Raw genomic sequence first — 27,808 nt, forward strand, 5'->3', positions numbered from 1 at the left:
ACAGGTTTTCTATGTCAAAAACATTTTAAATTGGTCACTGGATCCTTGATCTCTGGACATAAATAAAAATAAATAAAATCTGTAGCTTTTCTCAAAAGCATTTCCTTTCAGACATTAATGGCATGAAAGTCTCTCCATATGTCTGAGCTGAACTCAGCCGCTGCTGGAGTCTGCAGATCTGCAGCCATACAGTCTTCGGCTGCTACACGTCAGCGCAGGACGTCTCATTTTGGAGGAAAAAAAATGTTTTGATTTATTGCAGTTTGTTTGTATTACAATGTTTGGAAAGAGGTGTTATTTGATTTAAACGGCATTTCGCTTTGAATTTATTAATTCCGACTGGACTCTATTGTTCTAACTTGACTCGGCAGAGAGCCAGGCAGCATTTGGAGCTGTGTGAAGAGAACGGAGGACGATTCTCATTTCTTTCTCGCAACGAGTCCCAGTTAGTAACTTTAATCTGCACAAAAGTGACTCATGATTGACATATTCAGGGATGAAAGTGGTGAAAAACAAAAAAAAGCTGAAACCCAAAATTAACCCCCAACACCACGTGCATGAAAATGTTTGAATTCTAGAAGCTCTGAAATGCAATCTGGGACTATTTCAGACAAACGGCAGTGAGTGCAGCATCCATTTAGGTGAGGAAAACTTTCCTTATTCAAATTCATTCCAGTAGTATTCTGCTCTTACGAGGATGCAGCAGTTTTCTAGCTTGGCAGATAGTGCTGGAGGAAATCACTGAAGAAATTCACAAATTGAAAATATGGTTTGACCCAAACAAATTGTCATTAAACTTAAATAAAACAGGGATGAATTGGAGGTGTAAGAGTGACTAGGTGTTCACAGAAAATACTTATTTCTTTCTATATTTATGTTCATTGTTAGTTGGTTTTATCTTTTCTGTTGTGTTTTGTTTTATCAGGTTCTTTTTGTGTCTTTATCTAAAATTGTATTGTAGCATTATTAGTTATTATTACTATTATTGTTGTTGGTGCTATTATTATTAATATAAAAATAAATTAAAAAATATTACAATTTGTAATACATTTGACTCTTTTACGACAACAAACGCTGAGCCATTCATTATTATACAGAAAACAAATGCACACAAACAAGCTGAGATGCGAACAGCTTAATGCTAACTTTAACATTGAAAACGCCATAGACATGCTAACGCATTAGCAATTTCAAAATTTTTCAGGGGGGTGGGGTGGTGGATGCCCCCAGACCCTCCTATAATACTCGCACTTGCAGTGCTCGCCGCGCAGCTATGCCATGCCAAGCTCTCCCCTATGCTGTGAAAAATTCCTGGTAACCCTGGGGAGGAAAATGGAGCACCCTGAGGCAACCCATGCAAATACTGCAAAACATAAGTCTCCACACTGAAAGGACCAGGTGGAGAGTGATCCCAGGACCTTCTTTCTCTGAGGCAACAATTCTAACCATTAAACTAACTAACCATGCTGCCAAACTTCTATTCCTCCAGGAAAATATACTTTTCACTCAACTACATTTATCTGACCGTCTTCGTTACTAGTTAGTTTGTTGGTTCTGATTAACAATGCAAAAATGTAATCAATGCATAAACAATATATCAATGACTTTACTAGTTTACAGTAGGAAATCCACATGGTACCCATCTTTGAATAAAATCTATAGAAAACGAATGAGTAAAAACATTTACATTATAAAGTAAAAACATTTACATTAATGCATCAAGACCCTATGACCTTTAATTGGAGTAAGCATATATAAAAAAAAATGTACTGATAGCCATCAACAATTACAATCCACAATAATATAATACATAATCTAGATTATTCTGCAATGGGCTGGTCTGTGTAATGAGTACTTCTACTTTTGGTACTTCAAGGATACTTTGCTTAAATACTTTTGCACTTTTATGCAACATGTTCAATGGAGGACTTTTAGTTGTGGAGTATTTCTCAAGTGTGGCATTTCTACTTTAAAGATCTACAACTGTGCACACGTATGCATTTCCCTGTGCTTGTATATAAAATCCTGCAACACACCTCTTAATGAAATATGCAAGGCCGCCCCCCAGTGGTAGCCAGGGGAGGCATGACCGTGCTCATCCCCAACTTAAGTGATAAATGCAAAATAGAAACTGATTATGAAATCTGATGTAATGTGTTTGTGTAATTGCACAACTTTATGTGGGACATTTTACCATCATATTTTTCTCTATGGCACAGACACACAGAATTACAGCCACTTGAATCTAGTGGGACAAGGATACCACGTGCCATTAGCTGACCCTACCTTACTTTGGTGAAGCCCCTTAGGGTGATTTACGCGTATGTTGTGATTTGGCACTATACAAGTCAACAGAATTAACAGATCAGTGGACAGAAGTCACATTGACTTTGTTTAACATTGTCATTCAGAAAAGTTACAGTTTGGGGTTTTTTTTCTTGCCTTGGTTCAAACAATGTAGGTCCCATATTAATGTCAATTACACCATAAATATGTACCTCGATAATTCCCAGTAACAAGAACAGGCAAAGCTGTTAATTTCTCAAATGTTGGCATGCAGTGCACATCACCAAATGGACCAGAGTAAACATGAATGTGACCTCTCCCAACCAAAAAATAAATAAAATGAAATAAAATCAGCTCGTTCAAAATGAATATTCAGAGCACTTACGGACTTCCATTTTCCTCGGTTGGCAGCTTTGAGGAGGGCCAGCACTATTGCTAGCCTCACAGTAATACATGCCAATGTCCTTCTGAGTCACAATGGGAAATGTCTAAGGAGAAAAGAGTATGTTTGAAAAGAGGGCAGTGTTTGAACAATACAACCAAAACTTAAATAGCTGATGACTGACTCACCAGTGTGCCTTTTTCAGCATTCAGCTTGTACGTGGCATTTATGAATTCAGCATGCTTGGAGGGATCTTGAGGCAGAAGGGTGCCGTCTTTGTACCACATATACGTACACGGTGGTGAGCCATCCTTATCATAACAAGACAGAACTACTTCAGAGCCTGTGGACACTGAAGTGGGAATATTACACGAGGGTGGTGATGGAGGCACTGCAAAATAAAATTAAGGGAATTTTTGTGATTATTTCACAATGGTGCTGCAGCCTTTAATTGATGCAAACCTACAGTTGTATGCAGATGATTGGACACCCCTGATGAGTTCCAAGATTTTCCTTTATAAATCATTGGTTGTCTGGTTCAGAATTTTCAGTTAAATTTATCATATAGCAGACAAACACACTGATATTTGAGAAGTGAAATTAAGTTTACAGGATTTACAGAAAGTGTGTAACAATTAATCAAAAGTACGCAGGTGTATAAATTTGGGTAGCCCAACAGAAAAAAAAAAATACATCAATATTTAGTAGATCCTCCTTTTGCAGAAATAACAGCCTCTAAATGCTTCCTATAGCTTCCAGAGTCTGGATTCTGCTTGAAGGTATTTTGGACCATTCGTCTTTACAAAACATCTCAGGTTTGTTGGTTTCTGAGCATGGACAGCCCACTTAAAGCCAAACCAGATTTTCAATAATATTTAGGTCTGGGGACTGAGATGGCCATTCCAGAACGTTGTACTTGTTCCTCTGCATGAATTCCTTTGTAGATATTGAGCAGTGTTTAGGGTCATTGTCTTACTGAAAGATCCAGCCCCGGTGCAACTTGAACTTTGTCACTGATTCATGAACATTGTTCTCAAGAATCTGCTGATAGACTGGAATCCATGTGACCCTCAACTTTATCAAGATTCCTAGTACCTGCACTGGCCACACAGCCAGTACTGTAGGTAGCAAGTGTTTTTCTTGGAATGCTGTGTTCCTTTTCAGCCATGCATACCGCCCCTTGTTATGTCCAAATAACTCAATTTAGTTTAATCAGTCCACAGCACCTTATTCATTATTTGTTGCACTGTTTTTTTCCTCAGAGCTGCTTTTGAATTTCGCTGAGCCCTTGAGGAACAATGACAAATAAAGAATTCTGATTCTGATTCTTATTCCAAAATTAAGCTGGCGTGTCCAAATGTGCTTTAGCATACCTCAAGTGACGCTGTTTGTGGTGTGTACGCAGAAAAGGCTTCCTCTGCATTACAGCATCTCTTTGTTCAAAGTGCGCTGTATCGTTGAACGATGCACAGACACTATCTGCAGTAAGATCATGTTGCAGGTCTGTGGGTTGACTATGACTGCTCACAACATCCTTCACTTCAGCTTATCTCAGATTTTTCTTGGCCTGCCACTTCAGGCCTTAACTAGTACTGTGCCTGCAGTCTTCCATTTCCTCAATATGTTCCTCACAGTGGAAACTGACAGCTGAAATCTCTGAGATAGCTTTTTGTATCCTTCCCTAAACCATGATCTTGAACAATCTTTGTTTTCATGTCATTTGAGAGTTGTTTAGAGGCTCCCATGTTGCCACTCATTTGAAGAGATACAAAGAGGGGAAACATTTGCAAATGGCCATCTTAAATGCCCTTTCTCATGACTGGATTCACCTGTGTAAGGAGGTCAAGGGACAATGAGCATATCAAACCAATTTCATGTTACAATAATTAGTGCTAAATGTATTCAAATCAATAAAATGACAAGGGTGCCCAAATTTATGCACCTGCCCAATTTAGTTTAAATAATTATTGCACACTTTCTGTAAATCCTGGAAACTTCATTTCACTTATCAAATATCAGTGTGTTTGTCTGCTATATGATATATTTAACTGAAATTTCTGATCCAGACAACCAATTATTTATAAAGGAAAATTATGGAAATCATTAGGGGTGCCCAAACGTTTGCATACAACTATATTTTGCTTGGTACAGTATTTTCCAGACTATGTCATGCTTTTGTTGTTCTTTCAGTGTTTCTGGCTGGTCCTACACCTTATGTGTCAAAAATATATTGCACTGTCATCTGAGACCACCATGTACAAGTGTAACAACTGAATGGTGTTCCTGTACACCGATCAAAATGAGGAGGGGCCTAATTAGCATTCAACCCAGTTACAATCTGTTGGTCAGCTGCAACAACAGAGGAGGATGGTTAGGCTAAGGTTAGGCAAACTGCAAAAATCTGTCCTTTAAAAAAAACATTTATTTACACTGAGTGAGGTAAACGTACATGTTCAAGGTCGCATTGAAGCACCCTGTGCATCTGAGCACTTCTGACAATTTAGTCTGTTCAATGGCAACTTGAAGCAGTTTACTCAGAGTTCTTTAAGACTCATACTATAACACTGGGTCAAAAATAAATAATCACCAAGGCCAATTGGTTTCCTCATGTGACCATCCTCCATTTTGCAGATTATATGAGTACAAAGTCCCTTATCATCCAACAGCATCTTAGATTATGGGTGGCTCACATCTGCAGATTACCTGAGGATCGTCTGCCCCAAACACTGCTCTTTGGTCAACTTGCAGTCGGTCACAGCAGAGTTGGAGGTCAGAACAATCATTTCGAATATCATCTCAAGGCTACTGAAGAAGTGCAACATCCCTCCAGTATCCCTCCCTGTAACCTGGAGCGACTCACCATCAACCAGGCTGAGTGGCGCGTACTATGCCACAGGGCTGTGCAGACCATTCAGGCCAACTGCACTCCACGTCAAAAACAAAGCTGCGGTGAGCATTTCGTCTGCGGGCCATTCGCTCCCAGGGAGGGTATCCTGTGCTCAACATGTGGGAAATACTGTACTTCCAACTTTGGACTCCATAGATATCAAAGGAGACACCAAAGACATTCCCTCCTTCTTAGCTTTCTGAATTTCCCAGAAAGAGACATCAACATCGATGGACACCCACAGGAAAGAAAAAAAAAACAAAGAAAAAAAAAAAACTACTTCTTACATGGAGCAGTGGCACCATGTGTCAAAAATAAACGCAACTTGGGATGTAGATTATAACTCATGGGATGTAGATTATAATCAATGCTAAGTTCATATGTATTTACACAATTTCAATAATATTTTTGACTGTTTAGACTTTCAGCATGGAATCAGATTCAAATTTGATGTGCACATAAAATTGGAAATTTACTGGTAGCCTGAACAAGGCGTTACAGATCGATGTGAACGGTATATACGGTGCATTCAGAAAGTATTCACAGCACTGCACTTTTTCCACATTTTATTAAGTTATGGATGAAATGTATTAAAAATAATAAAACTAAGAAATCACAAGTTCATATGTATTCACAGCCTTTGCCATGAAGCTCAAAGTTGAGCTCAGGTGCACCCTGTTTCCATTGATCATCCTTCAGATGTTTCTACAGCGTAATTGGAGTCCATCTGGGGTAAATTCAGTTGATTGGACATGATTTGGAAAAACACACACACACCTGTCTACATATAAGGTCCCACAGTTGACAGTGCATGTCACAGTGCAAACCAAGCATGAAGTCAAAGGAATTGTCTGTAAACCTCAGAGACAGGATTGTCTTGAAGTGCAAATCTGGAGAAGAGTACAGAAACATTTTTGCTGCTTTTAAGTTCCAAATGAGCACAGTGACCTCCACCATCTGTAAATGGAAGAAGTTTGGATCCACCAAGAATCTTCCTAGAGCTGGCCACCTGTCTAAACTGAGTGACTGGGGGAGAAGGGCCTTCGTTAGAGAGGTGAACATGAACCTGATGGTCACTCTATTAGAGCTCCAGCATTCCTCTGTAGAGAGTGAAAACTTCCAGAACGACAACCCTGCAGCAATCCACCAATCAGGCCTGTATGGCAGAGTAGCCAGACAGAAGCCACTTATCAGTTTGACAAGTCACCTGAATGGACTCTCAGACCATGAGAAATAAAGTCTTGGATCAAAACCTCCTCCAGAACACTCTTCACCTCAGACAGGGGCAACAGATCATCTTTCAGCAGGACAATGACAAAAAGGAGTGGCTTCAGGACAACTCTGCCAGAGCCCAGACCTGAATCCGACTGAACATCTGGAGAGATCTGAAAATGGCTGTGCACCAACGCTCCTCATCCAACCTAATGGACAAGAAGACTTGAGGCTGTAATTTCTGCGAATGGTGTGTCAGCCAAGTATTGAGCAAAGGGTGTAAATACTTTTCTACATGTGATTTCTTAGTTTTTATTTGTAATTAAAAAAAAAAAAAAAAATTTCATGTTGTCATTATGATGCGTTGTCAGTAGAACTTTGAAGGAAATAAATGAATTTACTCCATTTTGGAGTCGGGTTGTTAACATAAAATGTGGAAAAACTGAAGTGATGTAAATACTTTCTGGATGCACAGATGCAACAAATACTCCAGTGCAACATACAGTCCAGAAAATACGGGTCACAAACAAGCTGCTTGGTCTGCTGCCACCATGACGTGGACTCACATAAGTAGCAGAAAATGAGTGAAAAAAAAATAAACAAGGTCTTTTCAGAATTAATACAAAGCTGCCTTACCCAGAACTGTCAGCTTCACTTTGACTTCCCCGTAATTGCTGGCATACGACACCTCACAGACATACGTGCCAGTATCTTGCCGGGTGACTTTGCTGAATCTCAAATTGCTACTACCGTACACGTTTACTCTGTCAGCATAGTGTGCTGTTAAAAGAGATGAAAATAAAGTATTACTTATAATTACACATTTTTACTGTAATTTTCTGTTAAACAAATATTACGAACCAAAAAGATAAATGTCAAAAGTCAGTAAAGGTATACATCCAAAACTATGTGAAAACTCAGGATGTCCTGAGCCGATCAAGGCATTTTTTCCCCCATGGATTTGTGAACTGTGTTCCCTGTGGTTTACTTTAAAAGCTCTGTCCACAAAAGAAACAAATTCCTGGCTGCAGCTTCAACACAGAACAATGATAAGTGTTTTAAAGCAATTTAAAACTCTAAATACACAACAAGCCTATTTTATCCCCTCAGATCAACAGTACATGACAGTGTGTGTGTGTGTGTGTGTGTGTGTGTGTGTGTGTGTGAGATATGACATTCCTCCTGGCCAGTTAGTACTGCAGCACAGCAAAGCAATTGATCAAGTTGTCATAAAAACACCAAAATTGGTACACAGACTAATTTATTCTGAACAATTCTGGATAGGGACCCCCCTCACGATTTTGCCTCCCTGGTGGCCATTTTCCAAGATTACCGCCATTTTACTTTAACAACATGGGATATCTGTCATTGTTTTTCTCTTTATAGGTTTCTTAGAGGTGATAAATACTCAATGGGATGTGCTTTCACTAATAGAAATGATACAAATGTCACTGATGTATGTGTGTACCACATGTCCTTGTAAAATGGTAGTATGATAATAAACCGTAGCCACTTCAAAGTGTGCAATAATTTTACTACGTTTTCTGAGTTTGTCATTATTGCGAGTATCAGTTCTTTTTTCAAAATACAGTAGGGTATCTAATCTATAATGCAATTTCTGTTTATTTCAAACCAAGTGAATGTGATGAATATCATTTGACTCATGTTTTCTATGCAATAATGGGTACTTTTAAGTAAAACATTTCAGGAGAGCAGCAATTTACAAATCAAATAGTTTCTCATTAAAAATAGTAGTTCACCATATTTAGAATCGCCTTTCAAGGTCACTTTAATGATTTGTACACTTTCCTTATGGATGGATGGATAGATAGCTTTATTATCATTGTCATTACAACAATGAGATTTCCACACTCACATTCCACAGACAAACAGCAATTAATCCACAATTATTACTTGTTTACCGTAATAATGGCACACATCAGAATTAAGACAACACATATACATTTGACAATATTTATGTGCACTAAACTTGAAACAGTCCGTTTTCCAAATTGAGGCGTGAGTGTGTGGTAGCCGCTGCAACTAGAGTCGCGCCGCTGCCAGCTTGGGGGGAACGGGGACCTGCCGCAGCTAAAAACCATGCAGCCCCCGCAGGGGAAGGAATGACGTTGGCGGGCACCGGAAAGGGGAGGTGTTGATGGGGAGGGAGTGGGTGGGGGAAGGGAATGGAACATGCTTCAGTCCTGTGAAAATCAGTTTATTGTCTTTGTGACATGAGATAAACAGCCAATGTTCCCCAGGCCGAAACAAATCCCTCTGGGGGAGACAGTAGGGCAATTTGACCTTCAGGCTTGATAAGCCTGTAATGTTATGGTTTCAGCAGTGAAATCACTTTTTAACAGTTCCACTTGCACAACCAAATCCTAATTATGAATTAAGAATATTCCCAATTATGAATTAAGAATATTCACCGGCCTCTGAAATCTTCAGCTTCAACTGCAAGGCACGCATCTGCTCCAAGATGTCATCCAATTTGTGTCCGAGTTCAAGAGTCATCGCAGTCTGAGAATGCACTGCCTTGCCAACCTCAGTAATCATGACGGACAAGCGAGGGGCCGTGGTTCTTGATGCCGCCGTCTTGCCAATTTTCCGGTAGATCAGGGCAGCACATAAGCCAAGAAGTACCAGCCCTGCTACCATGAGACCAAAAATGAATAAATCCTCGACATCCTCAACGGAGAAAGGCACCAAGCATGCAACATGCCAAGACCCCCAGGAGTCGAGAACACAGCCCGCAGGATACGTTCCATCTAGGCAGGTAGGATCTCCCGGTCCTGAACTTCTTGTAGAAAAAATGGTGTCAATAGCGTTCACACACCAGCTGATCAATTCCATGGTTAATCCAACAGTAGTCCAATAGATCCAGAATCCAATATAATTTGAGGAATTCACAGTCTGGTGAAGTAGGGACTTGAAGGTCAAAGGCAGAGAACAGAGATAAGGGAGAGTGGAGGAGATGCGACCGCCCTCGTCAGAGTCCCAAGCTGAATCTATCTATCTATCTATCTTCCTTCTATCTATTAATACAATAAGAAAAAAAAATAGCATATAGCCCTTTTCGCTAAAATGGGATGGTAGCCATTTTGGAGAAAAGTTTTGGCCAAAGGTTACCAAGGAAAAATCCCGAGGGGGTCCCTATCCAATACTGTTCATAATACACTATTCTTATTTTTGGTGCTTTTATGCAAAATTGAACAGTTGATCTGAAGTATCAGTCAATGCTGCTGCATTAAATCAGGCAGTGATAGCCACAAAAAATAAAAACAGTTTTTTCTCCTCCTTTACTTAGCTTCCTTTTTTAGGTAAGATACACACACATTATATATATATATATATATATATATATATATATATATATATATATATATATATATATATATATATTACCATTACCATATATATTACCATGAACAAAAGACTGAAACTGCCCCTGTTTACTATGGGGTACTCAGGTCAAAGCAGTTTCAGTCTTTTGTGCATGGTAATGAGTCATTCACGTCATCAGGGGAGCCGTCAGGAGAGGCATCCGTCCCATCATTAAGCCCCTGTCACAGTGGCGTATTCGTAGAGCTGCTCATTGCAGCGTTGTGTTTCATTTAAATACACCCGAAATACGCCCATACTCAGCCTTTAACAGTGTTCGTTCATACTTGCAGCTGCGTGTGTTCACATTTTAATGTGTGCACACAGTCGCATGTGCCATGCTGCACCAGTTTCAGTGCTATTTTCTGCCTCTGTGGAAGTGCGCTCTGCTCTCTACTGCATGGTGTGGTGTAGCTCACAAACAGTCATTGAACATTATTATTAGTTTTGGATGCTGCCCTGACCGAAATGCGACTCATTACACTGGGAGAGAACATCTCTCTCTCTCTCTCTCACTCACTCACTCACATAAAAACTAGCTGTCTGTCCTTCCATCCTACGTGCATCGCCCTCAACATGCTGCTACGTATTGAGAGAAAACTCCACGTGAAGTGGGCAGAGAGCTGCTCGTTACAGCATAGACGATACGCTGTAATGAGCAGCTCTACAAATACGCCACTGTGACAGGGGCCTTAGGAGGGACAGCTGCCAAGTCAGTAGGAGGGTGCTAACTAGAGCACAATAGGTGCTAATTACAGCTATTGTTTAGGCACTAGCCTATAGCAGTCTGCCTCTTGGTAGGAGGGGTCTGGTTAGGTTGAAAATTCCAGCTTTTGTGGCTTCTGTTTGTTCTTCTCTACAAGAGTCAAGACAGAAGTCAGACTACCAGAGCAAGAATTTTAACTGAAGCTTCTGCAATTTGAAGCGAAACGTCCTCGCGTCAAGCAACCCAGTCCAGTCGAAGATTCAAGCTTCTCTACTATAGCTCAGAGTTGCGTAGAATTGCGGAGGCTTGGTGTACAGTAGTGTAGTGCTGTGTAGACTTGTGCAGCACTGCATCCGGTGTGCTATAGTGAAAGCCCACAAAAAAATTAAACAATTTTTTTTTTTTTAAACATTTAATTTTTTGCATTCATTTCGCAGACCCCTTTGCGTCCCTCAGCATATTGCCATGTTGGGCTGCATAAGCTCACTGAGTTGGTACACCACATAACAACTCTACACTGGGCTGGTGTGAGAGAAGAGTATATTAAATGAATGAATGTTAATTTTTTTATAAATACATTAACAGGAAAAAGCAGCTTGAATTAAATGTGTTTTTTCCCCACTTTTCCTTTTTAATGCATTTCAAAGCTTTTAAAGTGATAAACGTATACAATGGATCAACTTTATTTTTGCTTGTACTTTTTTCTGTGCAATTGCAATATTAATGAAAATACAAGTATCAGGTTAGGATTTGTAGTGACAGATACTCAATATTAAATGACTGGCTGGGACTGGGGGGGGATAAAGAAATAAATAAAAACCCTGATCAGGTACATGCCTAGTGAAAACACTTGGAATAACAGACACACAATAATACATATCAACTTACATGTGGGGCGCCCATCATAAAACACCAAAGTCGTTGCTGAGCCTTTTAAATTCTCAAACTTCCACTCGACCCTGGGTGATGATCCAAAGTCACCGGTGTAAGAGCATGTAAGATCAGTACCTGAAATCACACCAGTTTTCCAGTTTCATAACAAACAACTACACAGTAAACGATTAAGTTTTCAATGTGGCATTATTAAAGAATTCTTAACACACCTTCCTTCACATTTAACGTTCTCTTTAAGGTAATCTTAACTTGAACTCATAGCCCAACAGAACTCAAACACTCCAGTGCTATAAAAATGTCAGATCAATATCTTCCAAATGAGTCACAGCTGGAATAGCTAAGTGATAGCCAATTCAGCTTCAAGTAATGTCTGATTCATTTAATCTCTCTGTGCAGCTCTCACAGACCAGACCCCACATCCTCAGCTCTCTGAGATCTAAGAGGACCCAAAGCCAATTACACATTATGGATGATTTTTAAAAGTTAACACATCTGTGACATTGTTCAGTTTTCTTGCATATACAGTCCCAATTTGATGGCTTCCTCTCCACAATCAAATTAATGTACATTTTCAGGACTAACCTTCGTTCTCTTTCACTTGTACGTTGCCATTATTGGTTGTGACTGAAAAGCTGCATACACCTGAGAAACAGATATGAAGTGACATTAAATCTTTGAATCTTTCAATATGCTATAACCGTTATCAGAATTTAAATCTCAGCATCCAACACTGAAGGATTTGAAAATTAAAGTATGCAGCGTGCACAATTAAAGTGTGACGACACGCTTGCAGCTGAGTTCAATGCAATTCTGGAATTTGCTCTACATGTAAACATTTTCTGATTCAACTAATGTGTGTTTAACTTATAACATTTGATAAATAGGTTGGCACTGAAACACGAATGCTGAGGATATAGTAGCACACAAAACTGTGGAAACATTTCTAGAAATGTAGAAGTATTCTCTACGTCAGTGGTTTTCAAACTGTGAGGCATCCCCCCCCCCCCACCCCCCCGGGGCGCACCACTGTTCTTCAGGGGGGATGCAAAAAATAACTGTAAACACTGTTAACCAACAAAAGAAGAAGGGGGGGGGGGGGGGGAATAAAAATAAAACATTGTTAGCTCACATGCCAGGAGCAAAAAGGACAAATTTTTAGTGCACAAATCTACCAGTGAGAAAACAGAGTTTGGGGCAACCAAAAAAGAAAGTAGAGGACGATCTTCGTTTGCTCCTCTCCACAGTGCATCCCCACATCTGCCGCCTAGGCATGCCAAAGACCCAGACTCACTGCTCACACTGAACAAGAGATGAGACTAGATGAGAGACTATAATATGTATAAAAGTTGAATTAATATTATTTATGTTAAAATGTGTTATGTCAAAGACGTTTAAAAACACAAAGATGTTTAAGTAAAAAAAATGATGTTTAAAATGACAAAAGGTAAAAACAGAAGAATAGAAAGTTTTTTAAAACATGTTTAAAATGTTTGAAAAGGGTGTAGAATGTGTGAAAGAATAGAAAGTTCTTTAAAAATGTTTACAAAGTCTGTAAAATGTGTAAATTCATAGACAGTTCCTTAAAAACACATTTAAAATGTGTTTAACATGTAAAACAATAAAAAGAAACACACGAAGATGTTGAAATTGTGTGCATGTGTGTTGCTGGGGGGGGGGGGGGGGGGGGGGGGGGGGGGGGGGGGGGGGGGGGGGCAGCTATTCATTTGTTCTCTGAGGGGGGGCTCACTCTCCCACACTTTGAAACACCACTACAAGTCAAACCAGGCACCAGCTCTACAGTGAAGCATCATGCTGTGGGGATGTTTTTCAGCAGCAGGAACTGGGAGACTAGTTGGGATTGAGGAAAAGATGAATGCAGCAATGTACAGAGACATCCTGGATGAAAACCTGCTCCAGAGCACTCTTGACCTCAGACTGGGACAACGGTTCATCTTCTAGCCAGACAATACACTAAGCACACAGCCAAGATGTCAAAGGAGTGGCTTCAGGACAACTCTGTGAATGTTCTTGAGTGGCCAAGCCAGAGCCCAGAACTGAATCCAACTGAACATCTCTTTCATTCAAGAGTCATTCTCAATTCAATTCTGAATTTTGCACAGCCCTGTCCAAAACAAAATTTTAAGAAGCATCACTTTTTTTTTCTGAATGATTTCCTTATTTACAAATAAACAAATACGCTTGTATACATGACGTTAAGATGCTAAATACATGTATATAGAAAATATTTGTTGGATGCTTTTTTTTTCTTTTTTTTTTTTTTTTTTAAGTGTGAAGTCTTAGTTGGTTCACCTTTGATATTTTGCAGAATTGTAATTTTGTTAGTATTTACACTTGATATTTACTTAAAACCGCACTTTTGTTTCTACGGTTCATTTCTCCTTATTGAAACTGTGTTATTACTGCATTTGTCTGAGAATTGTGATCCTTGCGCTTTCACATTTCCTGGCATGTTGTCTTTTGTAGTTTTACCCCTTTATTCAGGTTTAAGTCAAGAAGGCATTTGACAGATTCTATACGCCACAGAGACAAACCTGTGAACTTCTGCTATAAAAATAAACATGACAATGAAAATGCTGGGTGACAATGTAAACACACACACACACACACACACACACACACACACACACACACACACACACACACACACACACACACACACACACACACACACACACACACACACACACACACACACACACACCATATGCTCAAAGCTTTTCACCACAGTGACAGTTTAAAAAAAAAAAAAAAAAAAAAAACACACAGGCCATTCCTCCCTGCTGAGCCAGAACGCTTTCAGTAAAACTCGACTGAAACTGTTATACACTCTGACTGATACTGACTTCTCAAACAGAACAATGTCGCCGGAACACAATCAGGAACACTACATCGTCACTGCATGTAATCGTTTTCTGGCCTGTGAGTCATTGTTTGTGTGTCTAAAGGCCATGGCCTTGGCACAGTTTAACTGAGGTTTGGGAAACAGTGTACAATTTACATGTTTTCAGTGACAGGCAGCAGCAGTTAATAATTAACAGTATATACACTCAGTCATTATAGCACTCATTTAAAAAATAGCAATTCTGCTAATTCCAGCATATTTACATCCTGCATTTTACACTGATGTTGATAAATATGCACTGTCCCCATTCAAATAAATAAGTAAATAAATGAAGTAAAATCAAACAATCCAGCACTGGTATAAACTGCATACATTACACATAGGGGAGGGGAGGCGAGGCTTGTTTTCCCCATTTTCTCCAGTGTCAGCCAGGCTTCCTCTACCACTATTTGTCTCACAGACAATCTCAGATGAGATAAGGCAGCACATTCACCTAAACTTTTGGGGTGATGGAGAAAAGAGCTCAAGTGTCACATGAAACCACAATACTCTCTGACATCACTGTTTGAAACTCCACTGTGCAGATTTCAAGGTTAGGGTGATAAAGGTCTTTCAAAGTACAACAAAAACCCAGTTCAAAGTGCAACAGTAACTCTGAATCAAACAATTTCTCACAAGCTTCCCTGTCCGCATTCCTATACATACACCACACAGTGCTGCAGGTGCACTGCTAAATATTACAGCAGACACGCAACAATAAAAAAAATTCCTGCAAACAGAAAAAAAAAATAAATAAAAAAGGCTATCAGGATGGTTCAGTGATCTGCCTTCACTGGACTCCTCTGAATTTCATATGACCGTGTTCACCCATGAAATGCATGAACCTTAACTGGAGTAAGCAGGTAGAAGATGAATTAATAATTTTTCAAGTATATCCTGGTCAATAAGCAGAACCTAATTTGACATTACTCAGCAGCAGCAAACTGTCATATGTGGATCAGAAAAAAAGCGCTATTAAATATTCAACTAAGAAGGAAAATAGAGAAAACCTGATTTTTTTTAATCATGTTTTACCAATTTAGAAAAAACAGGATTTGACGATATTTATTTCTGAAATAATTACCTCATTAAAGGGGGGAAAAAATTGCCACCTAATGTGATGACTGAATACTAGTTTAAATCAAAGCCAAGATTTATTGGTGGTAATTTCTCAAATGTGACAATTACATTTAATGCAAGATGTCACACAGGGTCCTAAGAAATAGCACAACTTTATATTTTCCCAGGCCACACTTTTCTGTAGACAGTGCAGTCATCAGTATGGCAGGAGGCGTTTCATATTTGGTGTGGTTGGCTCTCACTGCGGTATTGTATCACTTCCTGTTCCGGAGCACAGCGGTGTTTTGCTGCATCTGTTAGCTGTTTAATCTGCGCAGTTAGATTGATCTAGTTATCTAGATTACGATTTGTTTCCCAGTGTAATCTTTACGTGCCTTAACTAAAGCACTCCTTCTGCTGAATCACCTCTAAATTATTTACACATTATTCACTTTGCGTGTTTTTAGGAATCCGCTAGCTTAGCGTAGCTACTAGCTCTTAGCCGATTTAGCATGGCGGCTTCTCCTGTCTCTCCCGCACTTTTCTGCTCTGGGTGTGAAATGTTTAGTTATTCCTCGGCCTCCTTTACCAGTAACGGTACTTGTAATAAGTGTAGCTTATTCGTAGCTTTGGAGGCCAGGCTGGGCGAATTGGAGACTCGGCTCCGCACCGTGGAAAATTCTACAGCTAGCCAGGCCCCTGTAGTCGGTGCGGACCAAGGTAGCTTAGCCGCCGTTAGTTACCCCCTGGCAGATCCCGAGCAGCCGGGAAAGCAGGCCGACTGGGTGACTGTGAGGAGGAAGCGTAGCCCTAAACAGAAGCCCCGTGTACACCGCCAACCCGTTCACATCTCTAACCGTTTTTCCCCACTCGACGACACACCCGCCGAGGATCAAACTCTGGTTATTGGCGACTCTGTTTTGAGAAATGTGAAGTTAGCGACACCAGCAACCATAGTCAATTGTCTTCCGGGGGCCAGAGCAGGCAACATTGAAGGAAATTTGAAACTGCTGGCTAAGGCTAAGCATAAATTTGGTAAGATTGTAATTCACGTCGGCAGTAATGACACCCAGTTACGCCAATCGGAGGTCACTAAAATTAACATTAAATCGGTGTGTAACTTTGCAAAAACAATGTCGGACTCTGTAGTTTTCTCTGGGCCACTCCCCAATCAGACCGGGAGTGACATGTTTAGCCGCATGTTCTCCTTGAATTGCTGGCTGTCTGAGTGGTGTCCAAAAAATGAGGTGGGCTTCATAGATAATTGGCAAAGCTTCTGGGGAAAACCTGGTCTTGTTAGGAGAGACGGCATCCATCCCACTTTGGATGGAGCAGCTCTCATTTCTAGAAATCTGGCCAATTTTCTTAAATCCTCCAAACCGTGACTATCCAGGGTTGGGACCAGGAAGCAGAGTTGTAGTCTTACACACCTCTCTGCAGCTTCTCTCCCCCTGCCATCCCCTCATTACCCCATCCCCGTAGAGACGGTGCCTGCTCCCAGACTACCAATAACCAGCAAAAATCTATTTAAGCATAAAAATTCAAAAAGAAAAAATAATATAGCACCTTCAACTGCACCACAGACTAAAACAGTTAAATGTGGTCTATTAAACATTAGGTCTCTCTCTCTTCTAAGTCCCTGTTGGTAAATGATATAATAATTGATCAACATATTGATTTATTCTGCCTTACAGAAACCTGGTTACAGCAGGATGAATATGTTAGTTTAAATGAGTCAACACCCCCGAGTCACACTAACTGTCAGAATGCTCGTAGCACGGGCCGGGGCGGAGGATTAGCAGCAATGTTCCATTCCAGCTTATTAATTAATCAAAAACCCAGACAGAGCTTTAATTCATTTGAAAGCTTGACTCAGTCTTGTCCATCCAAATTGGAAGTCCCAAAAACCAGTTTTATTTGTTATATCTATCGTCCACCTGGTCGTTACTGTGAGTTTCTCTGTGAATTTTCAGACCTTTTGTCTGACTTAGTGCTTAGCTCAGATAAGATAATTATAGTGGGCGATTTTAACATCCACACAGATGCTGAGAATGACAGCCTCAACACTGCATTTAATCTATTATTAGACTCTATTGGCTTTGCTCAAAAAGTAAATGAGTCCACCCACCACTTTAATCATGTCTTAGATCTTGTTCTGACTTATGGTATGGAAATAGAAGACTTAACAGTATTCCCTGAAAACTCCCTTCTGTCTGATCATTTCTTAATAACATTTACATTTACTCTGATGGACTACCCAGCAGTGGGGAATAAGTTTCATTACACTAGAAGTCTTTCAGAAAGTGCTGTAACTAGGTTTAAGGATATGATTCCTTCTTTATGTTCTCTAATGCCATATACCAACACAGTGCAGAGTAGCTACCTAAACTCTGTAAGTGAGATAGAGTATCTCGTCAATAGTTTTACATCCTCATTGAAGACAACTTTGGATGCTGTAGCTCCTCTGAAAAAGAGAGCTTTAAATCAGAAGTGCCTGACTCCGTGGTATAACTCACAAACTCGTAGCTTAAAGCAGATAACCCGTAAGTTGGAGAGGAAATGGCGTCTCACTAATTTAGAAGATCTTCACTTAGCCTGGAAAAAGAGTCTGTTGCTCTATAAAAAAGCCCTCCGTAAAGCTAGGACATCTTTCTACTCATCACTAATTGAAGAAAATAAGAACAACCCCAGGTTTCTTTTCAGCACTGTAGCCAGGCTGACAAAGAGTCAGAGCTCTATTGAGCTGAGTATTCCATTAACTTTAACTAGTAATGACTTCATGACTTTCTTTGCTAACAAAATTTTAACTATTAGAGAAAAAATTACTCATAACCATCCCAAAGACGTATCGTTATCTTTGGTTGCTTTCAGTGATGCCGGTTTTTGGTTAGACTCTTTCTCTCCGATTGTTCTGTCTGAGTTATTTTCATTAGTTACTTCATCCAAACCATCAACATGTTTATTAGACCCCATTCCTACCAGGCTGCTCAAGGAAGCCCTACCATTATTTAATGCTTTGATCTTAAATATGATCAATCTATCTTTGTTAGTTGGCTATGTACCACAGGCTTTTAAGGTGGCAGTAATTAAACCATTACTTAAAAAGCCATCACTTGACCCAGCTATCTTAGCTAATTATAGGCCAATCTCCAACCTTCCTTTTCTCTCAAAAATTCTTGAAAGGGTAGTTGTAAAACAGCTAACTGATCATCTGCAGAGGAATGCTCTATTTGAAGAGTTTCAGTCAGGTTTTAGAATTCATCATAGTACAGAAACAGCATTAGTGAAGGTTACAAATGATCTTCTTATGGCCTCGGACAGTGGACTCATCTCTGTGCTTGTTCTGTTAGACCTCAGTGCTGCTTTTGATACTGTTGACCATAAAATTTTATTACAGAGATTAGAGCATGCCATAGGTATTAAAGGCACAGCGTTGCGGTGGTTTGAATCATATTTGTCTAATAGATTACAATTTGTTCATGTAAATGGGGAATCTTCTTCACAGACTAAAGTTAATTATGGAGTTCCACAAGGTTCTGTGCTAGGACCAATTTTATTCACTTTATACATGCTTCCCTTAGGCAGTATTATTAGACGGTATTGCTTAAATTTTCATTGTTACGCAGATGATACCCAGCTTTATCTATCCATGAAGCCAGAGGACACACACTAATTAGCTAAACTGCAGGATTGTCTTACAGACATAAAGACATGGATGACCTCTAATTTCCTGCTTTTAAACTCAGATAAAACTGAAGTTATTGTACTTGGCCCCACAAATCTTAGAAACATGGTGTCTAACCAGATCCTTACTCTGGATGGCATTACCCTGAGCTCTAGTAATACTGTGAGAAATCTTGGAGTCATTTTTGATCAGGATATGTCATTCAAAGCGCATATTAAACAAATATGTAGGACTGCTTTTTTGCATTTACGCAATATCTCTAAAATCAGAAAGGTCTTGTCTCAGAGTGATGCTGAAAAACTAATTCATGCATTTATTTCCTCTAGGCTGGACTATTGTAATTCATTATTATCAGGTTGTCCTAAAAGTTCCCTAAAAAGCCTTCAGTTAATTCAAAATGCTGCAGCTAGAGTACTGACGGGGACTAGAAGGAGAGAGCATATCTCACCCATATTGGCCTCTCTTCATTGGCTTCCTGTTAATTCTAGAATAGAATTTAAAATTCTTCTTCTTACTTATAAGGTTTTGAATAATCAGGTCCCATCTTATCTTAGGGACCTCGTAGTACCATATCACCCCAATAGTGCTTCGCTCTCAGACTGCAGGCTTACTTGTAGTTCCTAGGGTTTGTAAGAGTAGAATGGGAGGCAGAGCCTTCAGCTTTCAGGCTCCTCTCCTGTGGAACCAGCTCCCAATTCAGATCAGGGAGACAGACACCCTCTCTACTTTTAAGATTAGGCTTAAAACTTTCCTTTTTGCTAAAGCTTATAGTTAGGGCTGGATCAGGTGACCCTGAACCATCCCTTAGTTATGCTGCTATAGACGTAGACTGCTGGGGGGTTCCCATGATGCATTGTTTCTTTCTCTTTTTGCTCTGTATGCACCACTCTGCATTTAATCATTAGTGATCGATCTCTGCTCCCCTCCACAGCATGTCTTTTTCCTGGTTCTCTCCCTCAGCCCCAACCAGTCCCAGCAGAAGACTGCCCCTCCCTGAGCCTTGTTCTGCTGGAGGTTTCTTCCTGTTAAAAGGGAGTTTTTCCTTCCCACTGTAGCCAAGTGCTTGCTCACAGGGGGTCGTTTTGACCGTTGGGGTTTTACATAATTATTGTATGGCCTTACCTTACAATATAAAGCGCCTTGGGGCAACTGTTTGTTGTGATTTGGCGCTATATAAAAAAAATTGATTGATTGATTGATTGATTGATTGATATTTGATGGCACTCATGAGTACCACCTGAGTCATGGTACATGGCTTAATGGAAATTTGGGGCTGTATGGGGAGCTGAAAAAGCAGGCTGTGAAGTGTCCAAGAGTAGATAAGGAGGCATTTGTTAGCGGGATCTGTGATCAGGTGAGTCATCGTGTGATCACATGACCCCTGACCTGCTCACAGAGGTATCAAAGCACTTTGTTGCTCTAAACCTCTAAATTAGGGGAGCTGATGGTCTAGTGGTTAAGCGTTGTGCTTGAGACCAGAGGATCCTCGGTTCAAACCCCAGGCTGACCGGAAAATAACTAAGGACCCTTGGGCAAGGTCCTTAATCCGCAGTTGCTCCTGGTGTGTAGTGAGGGCCTTGCATGGCAGCACCCTGACATCAGTGTGTGTGAGTGCGTTTATGTGAATGGGTGAATGTGAAGCATAATTGTTAAGTGCTTTGAGTGTCTGATGCAGATGGAAAAGTGCTATATAAACACAGCCCATTTACCATTTAAACCTACATCTTGCCCGACTGCTGAAATGGGATAATGATGGTTTGGTCCTGACAGATGTTTCTGCCATACTGTCATGTTGGGCTACTTTGTGCATGTGTGTGTAATGCTGCTGTTACGTTAGACATCTCCACTGCGAGAGGGTTCTTCTGGCTGATTCTCCAATCAACTGGCAACCACCAAATGTTGACAACAAGAAGACAGTGAAACCACTGAATGCTGGGAAAGTTCCAGGAGTCTGCAGCACTGGAGCTGAACGAATCCAGGCAGGTTGAGCAGAATCTGTTTCAATCTGGGAGACTGGTATCATCCCTACAGACCGGATCAAAGGACTTGTTGTTCCACTGCAGCAAAGGAGAGGTTGATCACCTTGGCTGCATTAATAGGAGACCGTAGTCTCATTTGAACCCTCAGTGATATCACGGGATTTGACCACTTACAGGGACCTCCATTTAATCTATACGCAACATAACTTCACATGGACAAATGATGTACTGTTTTGTTTTCGGCTGTAATCACAGAAGGAATCACGAAAAGTATTTTTGTTTTGGTTTCCGGTGGACAAGAAAAGGTGAGGAGGTAGGATGTGTCATGTCGTTACGTGTTAGCCTACACAACTAACCAGAGTAGCTCCGTTCTCTCACTTGCAAAATCACCTTGACATGTTTGTTCTCCAGATCATAAACAAACCGCAACACATGTCCACTTTCCCACTGCATTGTCACTTTTTCTTGCGTGTAATTTGCCCAAAACCCCATTAAAAATGTCATGGGTTGTACCCCGGAAGTAGAGAAATTATGTCATATGCGTCACATTTTACCCCTTTAGCGCCCACCGTCAGACGAGACTGCGCTGCCCTATTACAGGGGTCTCTGCTATGTCTGCTGATGAACCTGGGTTCTTCCAGAAATGTCATCAGTAGAGGGCCGCACATCACTTTTATCATCCAAACCACTGCTTAAAACAACTCATCCATCACAGTCCACCCGCAATAAAGACTTTCTCTGATTTAGATGTCCACATCTGACCTGATAATCATTACAATATCCTAATTCGCAAGCATGACTTTACCCCATTCCAACTCCCCTGCTAGCCTGTGTACTGTACGCAACGTTAAGCCCAGTGTGACTTTTACTTTGAGAAAGCGTGCTCTCCCACATACCACAGTCTAACCAAAAGGATGTTTACCACGTGGGATAATGCCACACTAAACAAGCTTTAGCCTGCTATTACGCTAACACTTTAAAATTACTGGCACAAATCACCATCAATCAAACAAATAAAATTTAGCAGGTGTAACACACTGAGTCTGCTTCCCAATCTGAAAAGTGCTACAACTTGACCAAGCATATGCTACAAGTTGGTTAGTGATACAAGTTCACCTGATCCCCATTTTTACCCATTAGTATTTATTCCCTCAATCCTCATCACTGCAACATTAAAGAAGCACATAATGCATCAATAATTACAATCCAATTATACCGTATTTAATATTTTGAAATGTTACTTTCACAACTTTATTTTGATGCGCACACTTTTTTTTTTTTTTTTAACAATGCAGGAATTTTCCTTGTAATATGGCATTACTGATCTGAGAATTTCTTCCATCACTGCCCTTATTTAACATTTGTTGTACAACTTCAAAAGTGCTAATTTCTTCAGAGACATGATCAAATTAGCCACCAGCCGGATAAATTGTTGTAAAGTATCTGAAAGCTCATGACCTGACACTACCTGTTCTCACAAATAACACACACGCATACTTAACAAAAAAGAGGAGGGTGGCATGTGTCTTCCTCAAACTCAGGTCTTGTACCAATGGTACAACCCATGGAGGGGCTTGGTCTTCCATGATATCTTATCTTGGTCTGTCTTCAGCTGTCTGAGACATTCTTATAGCAGCTAATCTTGGGGGGTGGGGGGGGGCGGCATCTTTCTGATGCATTCATGGATGCTCCTCATCTCATCCTGGACTGCGACTGACAGACACTAATCCTTGCCCTCCCTCCTTGCGTTGCCGATAGAGCCCCAGGGTACTGGACTTTGGGTGGAAGCCTCCATGCATTGCAAAGAGTTTTCATGTCTAGATGTCAGTGGCATCCATCTCCTCCTGTGGCCAACTTATTATTCCAGCTGGGTATCTGATGACTGGTAGGGCATATGTATTGATGGCTCAGATCTTATTCCTACCATTGAGCTGGCTTCTCAGCACCAGTCTTCCCTTCTGGAGGGATTTGGCTGTGGCTGACCTCCTTGCATCTTCATCACAGTTCCCACTGGCTTCTCAGATTCCCAGGTACTTGCAGCTGTCCTGTATGTCCCCTATCCTGCCTTCTAGCAACTGTATCCCCTCAGTCCGGCTCACCTTCCGGCCACACTTTTCCAAACAGAATGACATCCCGATATCATCACTGTAGATCCCAGTGAGGTGGATCAATGACTCAATGTCTTGCTCACTCTTGGCATACACCTTTATGTCATCTATGTACAGGAGATGGCTGATGGTTACTCTATTCCTGAATCAATATCCACAGTCATTCTTTGTGATGAGTTGACTGAGGGGGTCGAGGCCTACACAGAACAGCAGTGGGGACAGTGCATCACCTTGGTATATTTTGCAATTGATCTCGACTTGTACGATTGCCTTGGAGTTGGCCTACAATGTCTTCCCAATGAAGGTCATCAGTGCACTGTTTAATTTCCTTTTTCTTTTATTTTCATTTATATACTGCCAAATCACAATATTGCATCAAGGTGCTTCACACAAGTAAGGTCTGTTAGCCTTGTATGGTGCCAAGCACTACAGTATCCATATGTGAGGCATTGAGCCATACACATAGGCCTTCCCGTTGTCATTCCAGGGTCATTTCATGAAAAAGGGTCACCGTTACACAAGCCAACATTATTGGTCAGTAAAAACACTATGTGCAGGTCAGCCCTATGTGCAGGGAAAAATATAAAATGATTGTCTATAAATATGGATTAAATAACTGTGATAACATAATTATCTTGGAACTTTTCTATTTGAGTTTTTATCTGAAAAGGGGGACAGTTTTGGGAGTACTCTTTATCTTACACCCAAGTGTTTTGGGTATAAGATATTTTTCTCTGTTTTTTCCTCTCTGTTTAAGGTGCAGCTCCATCCAGAGATGGGTGTATTCATGCTGGAGGTTTCTTCCTGTTAAAAGGGAGTTTTTCCTTCCCACTGTTGCCAAGTGCTTGCTCACAGGGGGTCGTTTTGACCGTTGGGGTTTTTCCGTAATTATTATATGGCCTTGCCTTACAATATAAGGCGCCTTGGGGCAACTGTTTGTTGTGATTTGGTGCTATATAAATAAAACTGATTTGATGTTGGCGATCCTCCTGTCCTGTGTGCCAATAGCATTTCTTGTATATTCGTCCGTGAATTGTTCTGTGAATTGTTTTGTAATTTATGTTTGTATCATGGCCCAAGCAGAGGGTCACCCCTTTCAGTCTGGTCTGCTTGAGGTTTCTTCCTCAGAGGGAGTTTTTCCTTACCACTGTTGCTCTGGGGGTTGGTAAGGTTAGACCTTACCTGGGTGAAGCACTTTGAGGCAATTCTGTTGTGATTTGGCGCTATATAAAAGAAAATAAATTGAAAAATTGAAATTGAAGTGTATCCAAGATTACTGAGGCAGTGGCATATATGAGCTCATTGGTTCCTGCAATGCTGGTAGTGGGGATGGTGAGTAGAGCTGTGTTAATGTCTGCAAGCATCTCTCCTGACGGGACTTTGTCAGGAAGCCGGGGCAGTCGTACTCTTCGTCATGTTGCCGTCTGCTTTCGTCTAGCCACAGTCTTCATCTCCAGTTTCTGGATCTCCAGTTTCGATAGTAGCTTCCTTCTATTATGTTAGAATACTGAACTACCAGTTGCTTTTTGGTCAATGGGGAAGTTGGTCTTCTGATCATCCATAGATCCCACATGCATTGGGTCTGCTGCACAGTAGCATTCCAACAGTTCCATGTTGTCAGTCATTTACCATGTACAACTTATTCCAGTAGCCCATTTCCCATCAGTGTGTCCTGGTGCCTCAACAACTGACATGTACCTTGTTAACGCAGGTGACATCTGAGCCAGTATGGCTTTATTTATTTTTATCTCGCTCATGTTTTCGAGGTAGGCTGGGGGAGTAGCATGGGGGTCCAGCCTGGGGACCCTTGCTGGATGTGTGTACTGACCGGGTTTGAAGAAAAAAAAAAAAAAAAAAAAAAAAAAAAAAAAAAAAAAGTAGTTGTGTGCACATCCAATCCTGATTAGGCCAGGTGCAGGATAATCAATAATTGCAGACTAAAACAAAAAAACAAAAAAAAAAACAAACGTGTGTGTGTGTGTGTGTGTGATATATATATATATATATATATATATACACACACACACACACACACACACACACACACACACACACACACACACATCTATATTATAATAGCCAAGTGGCCTCTCTGTGTGCATGTGTGTGTATGGTTTCGATCACACAAAAACCGGGGAGAGCTGACATTTGCCATTTGGCATGCTTATGTATTTTGGGTGAAGGATGAATGCTGTGAAAATGGAAAGTTGATAGGACAAATATTTTTGGAGAAATTAGCAATTTTAGCTAACCATTAATCAATGGATGCTCTGCTGCAATGCACCATGGGAGTTTGGGTTTTAAGGTTTTAAATGCTGCTACTGTGATTTATGTTAGTTTGACAGTGTTGTTAGTGTTATTGATTTATTGTGTTTTTGTAGCACAACAGTTTACTTAAGTCTCATGCTGCTATTACCATGAGAGACCTAAGTATCATGTTAGCACCATGAGTGAAATGTTTAATGGTTTTAATATCTTCACCTCTTGTCTTTGTTTGTCAAATTAAAACCACCTGCTTACAGCAGCCATGCGTGCATGCCTGCTGCTAACTACTTTCTGGACCCACGCCATTCCAGCAGGTGATGGTAAGTCATCTTTATATTAAAATTGTGTGTGTGAGCTTATTTATTTAAAGTGTAAGTACCTGATATCATTGTAAATATGTTAAAAATACATGGATGACACAAGAAAGTGAAAACACTTATTTCCATTGTGGTCCATTTAAAAATCAAATGACAAAATAGAAGTAGAAATAAAATAATAGTGTATATGATAACAAAAACCTAAACAATTGACAGTAAATTAACATTTAAAAATTACATAATTAACAAAATAAAAAGGTTGCGTCCTAAAAATTGTTGAGGTCTTAGGTTCTAAAAACATTCTGGACTCACATGCCATTCCAACTCATACAAGCTTTGCTTAATTTATTACCACCCTTACCACAAAAATGTCAGCTACCTATTTTAAAAAGACTACCCAATCTACAGTCCATGGATCCCCATGGGCAACACACTAGTACACACATACACATGCCACAAACTGAAACGTTAAATGTCATACATATAATGTGTCAAAATGTAAGCCACAAGTTAGAGTCAAGTATTATGACCACTTTAATCTATCTTTAACTCATATACGAGGTCTATTAGAAAAGTATCCGACCTTATTATTTTTTTCAAAAACCATATGGATTTGAATCACGTGTGATTACATCAGACATGCTTGAACCCTCGTGGGCATGCGAGAGTTTTTTCACGCCTGTCGGTTACGTCATTCGCCTGTGGGCAGTCTTTGAGTGAGGTGTCGTCCACCCGCTCGTCGATTTTTTTCATTGTTTAGGAATGGCTCAGAGACTGTTGCTTTGTTTGATAAAATTTTTTTAAAAACTGTAAGGCACAACTGAGTGGACACCATTCAATAAATTCAGCTGGTTTTTGGTAAAAATTTTAACGGCTGATGAGAGATTTTGGTCTGGTAGTGTCGCTTTAAGGACGGTCCACGGCGCCTGACGGCGATCTGCGCTTCGAGGCGGCAGCGTCTCGCCGTTTCAAGTTGAAAACTTCCACATTTCAGGCTCTGTTGACGCAGTAAGTCGTCAGAGAACAGAGAACTTTCAGAAGAAGTCGGCATGAGGAGTTTATTCGGACATTCCATTGTTAACGGTCATTTTGTAATGAAAGAACGTGCGGGCAGAGTCGCATGTCGGGCTGGACCCGACCGCGGGGGGTCGCGGCAGGAAAAACACCTCCGTTGGAAATCTTAACGGGCAAGTTGGAACATGCCCAAGCTGTTAAACAATTTCTCAGTTACTCACTTGTTGAAAGCCATTAAAAGCCGCCTGAATTCTACAAATGGTTTTCAACACGGAGGTGTTTTTCCTGTCGCGGCGCACACAGATTTGCCGAGTCGTCACGGAAACGACTCGGCGAATTTGCGCGTACGTCTTTCATTAAGAAAATGTCCTTAAACAGTGGAATGTCCGCATAAATTCCTCATGCCGGCCTCTTCTGAATCTTCTCTGTTCTCTCACGATGTCCTGGGTGAATTAAGCCTTAAATTAGGATGTTTTCAGCTCGAAACAGGCCGACGACAGCGCCTGGAAGCGCTGCAGGACGTCCCGCTCCGTGGGAAGTCCTTACACCGACAGAAACACCCCATAATCTCTCATCAGCCGTTAAACTTTTCACAGAAAACCAGCTTAATTTCTCGAATAGTGTCCACTCAGATATTCCTCACAGATCCAGAAAAAATTTTGATAAAGCAACGCGCGCCGTCTCGAGCAGCGTGTGAAACAAAGGAATTCAGCTGAGAGGGCGGGACC

At 40.6% G+C, this 27,808-nt stretch overlaps 1 protein-coding gene across 1 annotated transcript in view; it reads right to left on the minus strand.

The window, feature by feature from the left end:
- The window catches only part of f11r.1 (F11 receptor, tandem duplicate 1), a 37,967-nt gene that overhangs the window by 7,833 nt on the left and 2,326 nt on the right, over positions 1–27,808 (minus strand). Inside the window, exons 3-7 of the mRNA XM_034178598.1 lie at positions 12,334–12,393; positions 11,746–11,865; positions 7,404–7,547; positions 2,857–3,059; positions 2,672–2,774 (exon numbers count right to left, since the gene is read on the minus strand). Of these exons, the coding sequence (XP_034034489.1) occupies positions 2,672–2,774; positions 2,857–3,059; positions 7,404–7,547; positions 11,746–11,865; positions 12,334–12,393 (630 nt within the window). The remainder of the gene's footprint in view (positions 1–2,671; positions 2,775–2,856; positions 3,060–7,403; positions 7,548–11,745; positions 11,866–12,333; positions 12,394–27,808) is intronic.

Source organism: Thalassophryne amazonica, chromosome 9 (assembly GCF_902500255.1).
Source record: "Thalassophryne amazonica chromosome 9, fThaAma1.1, whole genome shotgun sequence".
Lineage (NCBI taxonomy): Eukaryota > Metazoa > Chordata > Actinopteri > Batrachoidiformes > Batrachoididae > Thalassophryne > Thalassophryne amazonica.